At 38.5% G+C, this 13,727-nt stretch overlaps 1 protein-coding gene across 2 annotated transcripts in view; it reads left to right on the forward strand.

The window, feature by feature from the left end:
* Positions 1-13,727, forward strand: part of dok4 (docking protein 4) — a 62,469-nt gene that overhangs the window by 43,677 nt on the left and 5,065 nt on the right. Inside the window, exons 1-4 of one of the 2 annotated variants that reach the window (XM_086143836.1) lie at positions 7,751-7,856; positions 9,285-9,392; positions 11,872-11,986; positions 13,385-13,504. In XM_086143836.1, the coding sequence (XP_085999962.1) occupies positions 7,791-7,856; positions 9,285-9,392; positions 11,872-11,986; positions 13,385-13,504 (409 nt within the window). In that variant the 5' untranslated portion in view covers positions 7,751-7,790. Of the gene's footprint in view, positions 1-7,750; positions 7,857-9,284; positions 9,393-11,871; positions 11,987-13,384; positions 13,505-13,727 lie in introns of those variants that run through there. The other variant, XM_086143835.1, reaches the window with a different exon arrangement.

Consider the following 13,727-nt stretch of genomic DNA (forward strand, 5'->3'; position numbering starts at 1 on the left):
GTAGTGTAGTTGCTGATTCATTTTGAAATAGGAGCTCTCTCTACAGTTTTAGCAGACCCTCCACTGACCCGGAAGGCCTGGTGTTTTATCACTAAATCGTTGTAAGTGTAAATCAAAATTTCCTCTTGTCAGTATATTTATTAAGAGATATCACAGTCCCCGCTGGTGTGTGTACTCTCTGCTAAGCCAGCAGGTTCTGCACAGTTCGTTTTGCTCACCAGAGGGAAAAAGCAAATAGTTAATTGATATAGTATTTGATTTAAAGTAAATATTGACCCAATAGATGTGAATTCAGTGGACCATAAAATTTTAATAAGAGTCACTATCCTCTTTAAATACCACGCTGATCCAGCCAGCAGCTGCTCAGGTGTCTTTCTCTGAACTAAACCTAGAAATCAAGCCATTCTTTCAACACATAGACAAAATGATTTTAATTGTCATTTATCAACCCAGCATCTTTTATGTCAGTAGCTGGAAATTGTCGCTCTGTCCAGTCTCATCTTACTTTTACACATCTTTCATGGAAATTTGCAAACCCTGCGCATGAGAGCACCTGTGAACAGCCACCAGGTTTCGGAGACACATAACTCCATTGGAATTTTAATGTTGTTCAATTGCTGCTGAAAGTGTTAAACATTTGATTGGCCAGCTGTTGATTATTTTTTGTTGGCTATGACAAAAACAAAGTCATTTTGACAATAAAGAATTCCATTTACATTCTTCTCAAAATCTTCATATCATGGCAACTGGAATATAACTGCCAGGGTTTTGGGCGGGTCTTGGTTATGGTGACTTGTTATGTAAATGTAAGAGTTGATCAGCAGAAACTAGGTCGAAGGGGGCTGCTACGCTAATGGTAGTTCTGTTCCTTGGGGTGTAAAAGAGCAACTTTTGTGAGATTACCTGGATTGGAACATGACAAGGTACAACTAATCAAAGGGGTGAAACCTGTTGGATCACATGAAGTGAGGCTAATGTGGACGTCACTGGGGGGGCTGGTTCTGGTGGTGAAGCTTTCCTGGTTGTTTGGAGGGTGCCGATGGGCCCGGTCCATGTGTGAAAATCCGTCTTGGTATTGATCCCAGTATGGCGTTGTACGTTTGTGAAAGGTTGTGTCTGAGGCACCATCATCTGTTCAGTGCTATTTTTTCTGTTTTGAAAAAGATGGCTTCTTTGACTCCTCTCTCAAGCCATCTGCCTTCTCTGGCTAGAATACGAACAGCGCTGTCTTCTTAAGAATGGTCCTTGTCCTTCAGGTGTAGGTGAACCGCGGATTCCTGTCCTGCATTGGTGGCTCTCCTGTGTTGGGCCATCCGTTTGCGCAGAGGTTGTTTGGTTTCTCCACAATCCTCAGTGCAAGTGACAACATACACCAGATTCTTTATATTATGCCTGGGTCTTTTGTCCTTGGGGAGCACCAGTTTTGTCTCAGGGTGTGCAACACAACAAACCTGACACGGCATCACCGATCTTATCTGGAACTTCATTTTTTGGAGTAAAGGGGCTGCTTCCTGATCAAGCATTCAAGTTTTGTTGTCTTTCATCTTTTTTTTTTTTTGTAATAAATTTAATGTTTGCTGGCACTTCCTTGATCCAATGTGAGCGTGACCTTGAGTGAAAGATTCCATTCAGCTGTGGGAGCCACGCATAGTGTTTAGAGGGTGGTGACACGCCAATTACGTGATCTGTGGTCTGACCAAGCTGCTGCTTGTGCTGCAGTCTCTGACATAAATGCATCAACCCCTGCTGTAGTAATGGGATTGCTTCAAGCAATAATGTGAAAAATTGTGGAATCCCACTACCTGCTGTCTCCCTTAAAGATATGGAAGACATACACTGAACTTTAACTTAAATAAAGCAGTAATGCACATGGTATAAATGCTGCGCTCTAAAACAAAGTCCTCAAATTGATATCATTACATATGTGCTATTTTGTATTATATATGTGCCAGCAATTATGTTATATTCATATGTTATATCATATGACTATCATCTTTTGTTGGCAGGTAACAAATATCAAGGTGATGTTTTTTGTTTTTATTTATGCAGAAATAAGATATAAGCTTAACTGTGCCCAACAACAACAGTCTGGCCAGACCAGAGCAGTACTAGTGTAATTTGTTATATTTGAAGGACCTGTCTGAATTTCCTTTATTTATGCCTTAAGCACAACTTCTTTACATTTACGAGGGGAATTTTGTACCTCAAAGCTGGTGTGTTTTCTTTGCAATTTTCATAACTGCAAATATTAAGGAAGTCATGTATTTTTGTGTGTGTTTTTCAATGGATCCTTATTAATCCACACAAATGGCAAAGAAGGGCACAGTTCGCCATTCTGCACCTCTGAAGAATGTATTCAACAGTGTGCACCATATTTGTAAATACAATATCGTGCTAAGAGAAATTTCGACATAAACCAGACTTGGAAGTGTGTACCAGTCAAGGCCACAGATCTCGGAAATACAGAATACATCTTCTGATGCTCAAATAGGGAACTCTGTCAATGATGCAGCTTTCAGTAACTATGGAACGCTTGTCTAACTGGAGCCTTTTGTCAGATTTTAGACACCATTCCCAGGTAGCCCAAGTGACCCGGCTGCCGTTTACCAAGCTTCAGATCTTTATTTCCTCCCTCACAGAGTTCTTTCATCCATCTACCATCTTGGTCCATAGATAAATTAAGAATTTCTCCACAACCTCCGTGATGCTGGACAGGACTTTCCTCCTCCTCTTTTCTCTTGGGATGCCAATTCCTGTTCAAGCCCCACAAAAAAGACCGCAGAGCCTCTACATCCCACTCTCACCTTGTCGCTCACTCTCATTCTTGATCTCAAAGGTCTTGTTGTGGTCCTTACTGAGCCACCACAGGTTTTTTTTTGTGTTTCTCCTCTGTAACAAAGTGCTTTCATTAACCCCTCTTCTTTAGTGTCTCCGACACCAGCCTGTGGTTCACTGGATCATTTGTAACTATAGTACCTCCAAATCACCCATGTTTACCTAAATTCCTCTGGGTAACAGCACGGCCACATCATATGTTTCCAAGACCCATGTACTTCAGAGATCTTTCTCTGTTGTGCACAGTATCAATTGCCTTGATCTCTAATAAGGCAACCATATATATTGTGGAATTGTAGTTTGACTCCGTCCTTAGAAATCCAATCACCTTGCAGGTGTCTGGTGAACTCACATAATTGGTTGATGCTGGCAGTCTCTTGTCTAGCCTTCCCCTTCCATCCCCTCCAGTGTTTTGTTGCCCAGCTCAAAGGTTTAGTAGCCAATTAAGCACAACACAAACTTCTACCAGAAGAGGAAATATTGATCACCTGATGCGTAGCTCAGATTCTTGCTCATGTCCATTCAGATGTTGTGGGTTTAGCTTTGCCCTCTTAGAGTAGGGATGATTGATGCCAGCAGATCCTTCTCATCTTAGAGGGCCAGACTGAAGGGATGTTTGCACTGCCTGGAGGGTCTGGACTCCCAGGCTCTTTGGTAAGTTCTCTCTTCTTCTACCCTGAAATCATGGCTGCTGTCCTGATTGCAGACTTTCTGAGCCTCCAGCTCTTACTCCAGTTTTCACCTCTCAAATTTTTAACCGTCAAATACAAAAGGGGATAAAGTATTTTTTCAATTTATTCAGCCTTATAGTTTGAAGATCCTAAACCATTAAAGACATTTCTGACTTTTTGAAAGCCATAGCGCACACCTTATCAAAACAACCCAAAACATTCAGGTAGTTCTTTAAGACTTATTGATTAACTGAAATTGTTCAGATAGCATATAGCATAAAAAAGGTTGAAATTGCAAACTTGAATGTGATGTGAAAGGTTGATGTCGGCGGCCACACCATTTCATAATGAAATATAACTCCAAAGACTCAATTTCGCACTGAATTAAGAATAATCTAGGCAAATTGTTTTTGCAGTGACATTTATTGGAATGAGTGTGTCAAGACGGTTTGCAGGGAAGAGAGGTGCTGAGATAAACAGTCACAGCCTTTTCTAAAAGCTTCTATCATCAGGGTGCCCTATAGAAGATGCAATATAATATTATTGCTACATAGCAGATGCTCAGGTTTGATGTATAAGTAAAAAAACATACATCTATACATTCAGCAATTTTGAAGGTTTAGTCTTACCGTGTTGCTATTATGAAGATGTTTTGTTAGGAGGTCCTACATTTGTTTGGCCCATTCACCAATGCACTGCAACCCCCCCCCACACACACACACACACACACAGACACACACACACAAAAACAGCTCATCAATGATGCAAGACACACTCCTGCCAACAGTTTTGACGTTCAACAGAGGCCCAGATGATAATATTCTACTTCCAAATTTAAATGCCACTGTTGGAATTTGATTATTTGCAAAGCATTTTGCATTAGGCTGACAATATGGTCACAATATTTAAGGTCAATAACAAATTCATCAAACTGACAATAAATGACAATTATTGAAATGCTATCTAGCATCTCCAGACCATGAGGTTTCACAAGCAATGCATTTGGTATTAGACCAAATATAATGTGTTTTACATTTGTGGCAGTTGTCTGACTCAGTGCCTAGTTGTAGCCATTTGCTTTCCTTTTTTCCATGTCCTTTCACACATTTTGTTGTTAAAAATCCCAGCGTCTTTAAATATGAGTCACATATATTTTCCAAATGCAATATTTCCTCCTGAGTTGGAGTTGTTGGAAAACTTTGTCTGGTAGAAAATCAGCGACTAATTTGGTACAAGGACTGAAATTAATTAAGATGTTTTCCAGTTTACTGGTTTCCTTTTCACTCTTGTTAAAGCAACACCTTCTGTCTTTCCTGTAACCTAGATACCTTTAAAATATTTCCTTAGCTTGGTACTCACTGACTCTTTTATGAATTTTTTCCACATTCCACATTCCACACTGTTTTTGCAATATCATCCAATACATGAAAAATGAACTTTTACTAATAATTAAACCTAAAACCTAAACCAGTAGCAGCCAATTCTGTTTAATGTATAAAACCCATTCACCATCTAAAAGTAGTTTTTTAATCTTTTCAAGAATTTCCATGTGAATGATCAATTTGAAACAGTTCAAAATTGCACGTGTTAAGTGGGGGTCAACTACAAGTCTACCAGAAAATAGGAAAAGGTTATAAAAATCTTAACTCATGGAAAGCTGTATCTTTAAGTCCAAAATGCTTCTCTGGCAAAAACACATGTATTTTCAACAGTTTTGACCTGATTTGATTTGAAGGCTGCACTTCACTTTATTCTATTTCACTTCACTTCACTTCCCTTTACTTCACTTCACTTCACCTCACCCTGACTGTAGGTCAGCACTAAAGACGACTGGCCTTTGTCGTACAATACTCTTCGAGTTTCTAGATCTTCCTGTGTTCTTTCATCTGTGAACTCTTTTCGAGAAAGGACAGACTTTATTAATGAACCCTTACAGCACCTGGAAAAGACAAAAAGCTGCAACATAAGTTGTAAAAATGTGAATAACTTCCTCTAACTGCAGCAGAGAAGTACTTGTAAGAGGCAGATTGGACAGTGCAAGTTATTAGAAATAGCAGTTTTAGGTCAAAAAGTACTGTGAGCCACATGTATGATTATTCCTTTTTAAAATTTCAGTAGACCCTCCTCAAGACAAGAAAAATAATTCAAATGGTAAAGTGTACTTCAAAAGATATGTAATGTATCAAATGTAACATTTAAATTTAAAAATAAGTCCATCAAAAGATTGCCATAGACTGTGTCCCTGCTGCCACTTCATTGTTTTGACTGCAGAGATTTACAATAATCGATATTAAGTTCACTGACACACTCTGATTCAATCTTGATCCTTGTCCTTGCAGAGTGAATCCCCAGAGCTGTCACACACCTGATCATATCAGAACTCCTAGGATTTTGTTACTTTACTGTTTAGTTTGATTCAGAAAAGCTCAGGTACACCCAGTCTAAGCTTGTTGTTGAAAGGTTTGAAGAAACTTGATGAAGACCAGTCAGGGCTACATGGCAGGTGAATGATTGAATCTCCCATTTGGGTTATTATTCATGAATTTATTATCTATACCCCTTATCCTGCATTTTGGGTCCCTGGACCTTATTCCAGCTGTTATTGGGTGAGAGGCAGGGTTCACCCTGGACCAGTCACCAGTCAATCACAGGGTCACATATAGATACAAACAACCATTTATTGTCTCATTTACATGTCCGGGCAATTTAGGGTTTCTGGTGAACCTACTTTATGCTTTTGGACGCTTTTGGGAGGAAACTGGAGAAACCCGGGGAAACCCATAAAGATGCAGGAAGAACATGATTTTGAACTAGGGACAATTTTACCACTACGCCATTGTGCCAGCCTTTTCTATTATTTCATGTTATTTTATTTTATTTTATTTTGAGTGTTTGTAAAACAATGAGCAGTATTAAATGAACAAAGGTATATGTGGCAGCCGGTTAGTCAGCTTCTAACCGCTGCTGGACCAATGCAGCAAAAAGCACAACTGTGTACCACAAAGGATTCTGGGAGTATGATAAAAACGTTTATAAACTTCAATCAGTTGTGGTGTGTAGTACATATCATAGCAAATGTATTTAAACTTAATCTTTAGGCAGTGAATACATGCAGTACATTCTCACCCCTTTTTTAGTTTCAGGGAGCACCATTTCCTGGTTACCTTTAGGAAAACATGATTTTGGCTAAGAACAATAAATGGACAAATGTTGCTCGTCTCTTAACAAAGTATCAATACTTTTCTGAAAATTGCTGCCTGATATCTGTCTCAAGGTTAAATAAAATAATTATTTTATATCTGTCTATTTTCTTCAATAAAGAGCAAGCAATGGGAATTGTTGAAAAGAGCATTTAAAAGCTCCTTTTTTCTGAGAATATCTCAAGCAAAGTCATTGAACACATTCAGCATCACAAATAAAACACAAACATTCATGAGCCCTTTGTCATTTAATGTCATTAAATGAAGTAGACTGCTGAAAAATTTGATAAAAGTTGAGATTTATTATCTGTCTGGCAATAAGTCCATTCCAGATGTTAAATTTATGTCCATTGACAACTGGGACTCAAAGACCTTGACGTAGTAATTGTCAATGTGAGTCATACAATAAATTGGACATTTATGGGCTTGTATGTTAAATAAATGTCCTTCAAGATAAAAATTGATATAACTCTCAATATGAATCTTTTTAAATGACAACAATTGGCTGCTGAGCCTCTCCGGTACAGTTTACCGCCTGTTCTTTTTACACATTAAACCACTCCTCCTATCATTATGCTCATCTCCACTTCCACCTCCCTCTCTCCTCTTCATCACTCTCTCCGTTCTCCAGCGTATGAGGCGGCCGGGTCTCACCAGACAAGTCGGCTCTAAGGAGCGCTAAGCGATCTTAAAGGGAGGGGACAGAGAAAGGAGGAGTGTGGGAGGGATGAAGATGGAAAGTGCTAATTGCTGTCTTCACACTGCTTCAAAGAAGAAACTGATGTGAAACTGTTTCGGAGCTACTGTAATTCCAGAGGGGTCTGATTACATGAAACTGCCAGAAATGATAGCAGGCACGGTGCTGGTGTATCCTTGAAGTGCTATGTCTGCGGAACCCGTGATTGGATTCAGGAGCTTCTTCTTTTTTCTCATCACACATTTGCCCTCCAGTTCAACTAAAGTAGCTTTACAGTATTCTAGAGCTGATGAATTTGGAATGTGTGCTCAGTCGATTTTAGCTTTGAAATACCAGATTACGAAGAGATTAGATTGAAAATGAATGGATTTGAGAGCATGAAATTTGATGCATCAATACTGCTGTGTTATAGAAAATCTTTATTTTTCTTCATTCTTCCACAATTGGCAGTGGGTGAGTCACTACAACGACATAGCAGATTTATCACCAGTGGCATATCTTAATATGTGACGCTAAAATGGCAAATGATTCATCCTGCCTCCATCTTTTTTAATAAATTAAGCCTTGCAGTTTTGAAATGCCTTTCATACATGCCTGTATTCATCTTGGGGGGTGAGGTCAGGAGATGTCATTTGAATAAGATGTTTTGATTAATTTGTGTGCACTAATTTGCGTGCACAAGACAAGTCTCTCTCTTTCTCTCTCTCTCTCTCCCCCCAATATGTTGCACAATGAGTTCAGTTGGAAAGAAACTGAAAGACTCAAACCTTAAAGTGTGACTCCACTCTCTCTCCATTACCATCAGGATAGGGGTCAAACAGGAAAGTTGTTTTACTACATAAAACCTCCTTTTTTTATGAAAACACAAACATGGGGAGACAGTAGCAAAACGCCAAGGTACTGGGCACAAATGTCGCGACTACTGGAACGACCGTTGTGGAAAATTACACCGTAATGTAGCACAGATGGATCGGGTGGAAAAAAAAGTTGGCCATCTATGTGCGACCATTTAAGTGTCTGTGGTGATTCTGAGTGACAGAGAGGCACTGTGTTTCTGTTTTTCTCTGCTTCTCCAGTGTTCTTATTTTGTTTTCTTTCAATTAGTCAAGTGATAACTGTCATTTCTGATTTCTGATTGTTACTATGATTAAAGTGCCTTTGTCCCATTTTACACTAATTTCTGTTTCTTGTCTGCAGTTTACACATAAAGCAGTGGATTCCCTATTATGTATGAATGGGGAATGTTAACCGTTATGTTAATTTTCACATGCGTGATTGACACTCTTATTTTCCGCGATCATTCTATTCAAAGAAAGGATTTAGCATTTATGAGATTTAAAATAAAAAGAAGGAAAGTGTTGAATCAAGTGTGACTGAGTGGAAGTGATGGTGTTAACAGTAATAACCCACGGGAAGAACGAGTACGTGATTGTGTGTGTGTTCGTGTGTGTGTGTGTGTGTGTGTGTGTGTGTGTGTGTGTGTGTGTGTGTGTGTGTGTGTGTGTGATCATACAGTTGCATGCATGCATTTGTGCCAAGTGCTTCGTAATGCCAAAATAATTGCACTATTTTTATCGTTACCTGTAGCTGCAAGTACACATATTTTCAGAATTTCAGTTTCTTGAAAAAATGACGTTTGACACCTGCTGAAAGTAATTAAAACTAACAGTTGAGTTGAATTTAGTGTCTTATATTGATGTAATAATAATAACTTCAATTTAAATGCTTTTTTTTTTTAAATCCGCTTACGTAATCAAAAAATCCATAGATTGTAAGGTTTGCTCTTTCACCAGTGCACTGTTTTGTATAAGATAAAATGTATTACAAATGAAAATAAGATCATGTATCTGTTGTATCCGTGTGTGTGTGTGCCTATTACAGATCTATCGACGTTGTTGGCTGGTTTTCAAGAAGTCATCCAGTAAAGGGCCTCGTCGACTTGAGAAATATCCCGATGAGAAGTCTGCCTACATCAGAGCCTGTCCTAAGGTGCGTGTGTGTGTGTGTGTGTGTGTGTGTGTGTGTGTGTGTGTGTGTGTGTGTGTGTGTGTGTGTGTGCGTGCGTGTGTGTGTGTGTGTGTATGTGCGTGTGTGTGTGTGTGTGTGTGTGTGTGTGTGTGTTGTCTTGCATTCTCTGCGCCTCAGGAGACTACTGAAAGAAATGACAGGAGCTCATGGCCTTGAAAGCAGCCAGCCTTCACAATAAAGTCTAACACCAACATTTCTTCTCTCAACTCTCATTTTTCTATCACTTATCATCATCACCTCTCTTTACGTGGCCTTTTCTTTGTCTGCTGTTTCGCTCCTTTACTCAGCTCCCCTGTGTTTCTTTTACCATTCATGTTGAATGTGACGATGTCTCTCGCTCTTGCTGTCAGCTCTTTTGGGGCCTTCAGCTGAGTGGCAGCTGTGGTGAGACCGGTTCCCCCCCGTTCTGTTTCAAAACGACATGTTCGCACTTCTGTCTCATGGCAATTTTTAGGAATGGAGGATAACCCTCCATCACACATACCTTGTCCGATTGATTTATCAGACCTGATCTTAAAGTTTGCGTCACTTGAATTCACTATTAATACTTTTTAGGACAGGTGTTTCTTTATCATGCCCCTGTAACCTGGTCTGCTCAACCTGTGTGAGTCAAGAGACACACACTCATTCTATTTGTTACCACCTGTGCACTTTTGATATATTTTGAAAGTCTAATACTGGGTGCGTGATCTTTAAAACTAATTTAAAGGACCATCACTGTAATTTTAGAGCTTTGAGTTACAGCAGCTGCGTAAATTCATTTTCCAATGGTTAATCTATTCTGGTAGAGCATCGGGGTGTCATTAAGTGAATAGCCACCTCATCAAATAGCTATAATATCTCTTACTATTTCGCTGAACACTTTACAAGTCTCCTTGATCCTGGCAAGGTGAAGCAGGACGAACAATGACTGTGAATTTACCGTGCAATACTTCAGTGCAATCAATAAATCTGAGGATAACAGAAAGTAAATTCTAATTTCAATCCTTATGACTCGAAGCACACAACACAAGATTAAATTGTAAGCAGGGTAAAGACTTTATTTTCTATTATTACTTAAATATTGATATTAGATTGATCAATTCTCGACTGGCAATAATGAAATGCTATTTAGTCAACATTACATAGGCTTAAAAGGCTTGCCCCCATTTGAAGTTGGTTTAGATCATACGTCATAATGTGCACATGTGGTCATGATACAAAGATTTCTGAATGTATGAATACTCATCCATTCATAAAAAAAGTACAGATACAAAAAATGTATCAAAATACATGGCATGAATATTTAGCACCAACTGCCACTCAGTCCATTCAGATCTTATATTTAGAGCCTGCCGCTCCTCAGCCAGCTCTTTAGAGGAGATTTAAAGTTTCCAGTGAGGAAAAATGACTTCAGGCATGGAGATGGCCCTCTCCATATCATTGCAGCTGAATATAAAATTAATCCGTTCCTACATTCCTCTTGAATCTACCTGTGATGCCATTAAACATTTGGCATATACTCCCAGGGAGCTATAGTGAACCTGTTTCCATCCATCTCATTCAAAAAAATTCCCGGGAAGTTATTTTGCTGCTGTTGGGTGTGAGATAGACCCGGGTGAAAGATATGAAACATTGTCACTGGCTGAATTCTAGGTGTTGGTGATGTTGCATGTAACACTGTGGGAAGAGATAGAAAAATGAGCCAGTCTCTGGCTAATAAATGGCAGTGCAAGATTGAGTATCATCTTTAATAACACCCCCAATATAATTGTACATTTATAAATGTAAAGATTTTTAATTTTGTTGAATTGTGGTTTGCAGTCCTTCACAAAGGTTTGAGACCATCACAAAGAAATGTCTATGACCTTCAGTGATGGTCAGATTTGCCTCATAAATACCCCTAAAATGACATTTTCAATTTTTTTGTACAAATAGAAGAGTCACGAATAGAATATTTGTATAATTACATTCAGTGGCGCATCAAAAGCTACAGGAAACTGTCCATGGACGGGAGTGACTACAGACTACTAAGCAAACAATTAACGGATAGAAGAACATATGCTCCATTTTGCCACACATTTTGCCTCCTCAGTATATTTAATTTGTTCTCATTACACGAGAAACCATGGTAAAATATGTCATTTTGCATGTGTTACCAGATTAACTAAAATTCTTGAGTGAAACCTTTGTTATTCCAAGCAATCATTCCAAATAATAAATGGGAAAATTCAAAAGAAGTCTGTTTTAATGTGTTAATTTCCATGAGTCATTTTTTTTATTTTTCACCGCCCTTATGATACGGTGATTACTATTAGCCAATCAGCTTGACCATTTTATTGTATTAAGAATAATTGAAATACATGCACCAGTGGATAACCTTGCATTGAAAACATTTGAGCACAGCCTGTTTCCTAATTAATTTGCAATGTAACTATTTTGCCTTTATCTTGTCACCTAGGTGACAGAGATTAGCAATGTCAAGAATGTCACACGGTTGCCTCGGGACACCAAGCGTCAAGCTGTCGCCATTGTGTTCACAGACGACACCTCACGCACCTTCACCTGTGAATCAGGTAATGTTCCAAAAAATGTTCCAAAAAATACCAAAATACCAAAGTATTTTATTTTACAGGCTTATGGCACATCTTAACTAAGTAGGTACTTAAATATGTTACCATAGTTGTGAAAATGAAACTACAATATAAACATATATGTACTTCACTCAGATAGTCGTACAGGTTGACAGGTTCCATTGAGAAAACTAATCTGCTGGTTATTTTCTGCCTATAAATAATTGACTTATAAATGTATAGAATATTGTGAGAACAAAACATATCTTGAACTTTGAGCAGTGATTCTAAGATATTTTATTACATTACAGAATTAAAGTTGTAAATGAAACAAGTAGACTTTGAATTTGAAATTGTGAGGTTTTTTTTCCAGCTAAAGAATGGCTGTAGTTAATATAGTTGCACATTAGTTTATTGTTGACACGTTGGCCTTGTCATTTCAGTCATACTGACAAAAAAATAACGTTTTCACTGTTTGAATCTGTAGTTAGAACTTTAGTTAATTTTTTTTTCTGTCCAGTGTGTCAAAAGGCCTTACTTTTAAGTCAAGCGGAATATTTTTGTCTGAGATTCAGTGACCAAAATACTGAGAAAAGATTCTGAATTTTACCTTGCAGGCACTTGCATGTTGCGAACCGTCAGGTTCTCACACGATATCGATCAAAAGCAAACAATTTTTGTCCACACCCATTACTTTCACCTAAATAGTGAAGAAAAAGAGGCACCAAAGAAAAAAGGACACCCCTTGTGCTATTGTACTTTGTTGAGCAGGATCACTGCATGGAATAATAATATGTATTACACTATTTGAACTTGATACAGGTGTGTCACCAAGCTATTGACAGCATATTTCAACAAAATATTTGTATTCATTGTTGATTAAATTTTGATTTACTGATTTCAGTGCAATGGAGAGCTGGTCAAAATCAAAGTAGGACACACTGCGCACATTATATAAGGATAAATACTGTGGCATTATCAGCAGATGTGCTAATCTGTCCACGCTCCAAGAGTGAGATTCTCACATCTATTTGAGATATAGCCGTGAATAAATAGACTTTTGAACAAAGACCGGGCTGACGGAGGTACTGTCCAAAAACAATACTTTACAAGTACATGAATGTATGTTCAATGTTGAGAACACATTTCGATAGTTTTAACTGCAAAACAGGTGGAAAATGAATTATTTGAGATTTTAGACGGGGGTTGGGGCTTAGTGGAGGCTCTAAGTATTGATCTATAAAAGCATTTCATTTTGCCCTTAAATTTTGAGAACAGAGTTGTATTTAGGGTTCCAAAAAATCCTGAAAGGGGTTCCTAAAAATCCCCAAAAGTATGTTTTCCCATCTACTCCCCAACACCACCCCCATCTTCCTCTACTCTCTCTCACTGTCTCTTTAGAACTAGAGGCAGAAGACTGGTTCAAAACTCTGTCCATTGAGTGTTTGGGGACGAGGCTCAATGACATTAGTCTTGGAGAACCGGACCTCCTGGCAGCTGGGGTGCAGTGTGAACACACAGGTAGCACACACACACACACACACACACACACACACACACACACACACACACACACACACGCAACCCAGAGCAAATGACTCAAAAATGATCCATGGTTTTAGCTATGGTGACCTTTGTGATCCAAAATAGTACTCAATAAAAAGTTTCTGAGCAAATTAATTGATTTATATTATAATAGAATCAATGAAATCAATTTGAATTGCAAAAGGCCCTCATCCCAAAT

This window comes from Fistularia commersonii, chromosome 3 (assembly GCF_037954325.1).
Source record: "Fistularia commersonii isolate RoL2024-O1a breed Wild chromosome 3, RoL_Fcom_v1.0, whole genome shotgun sequence".
In the NCBI taxonomy this organism is placed as follows: Eukaryota; Metazoa; Chordata; class Actinopteri; order Syngnathiformes; family Fistulariidae; genus Fistularia; species Fistularia commersonii.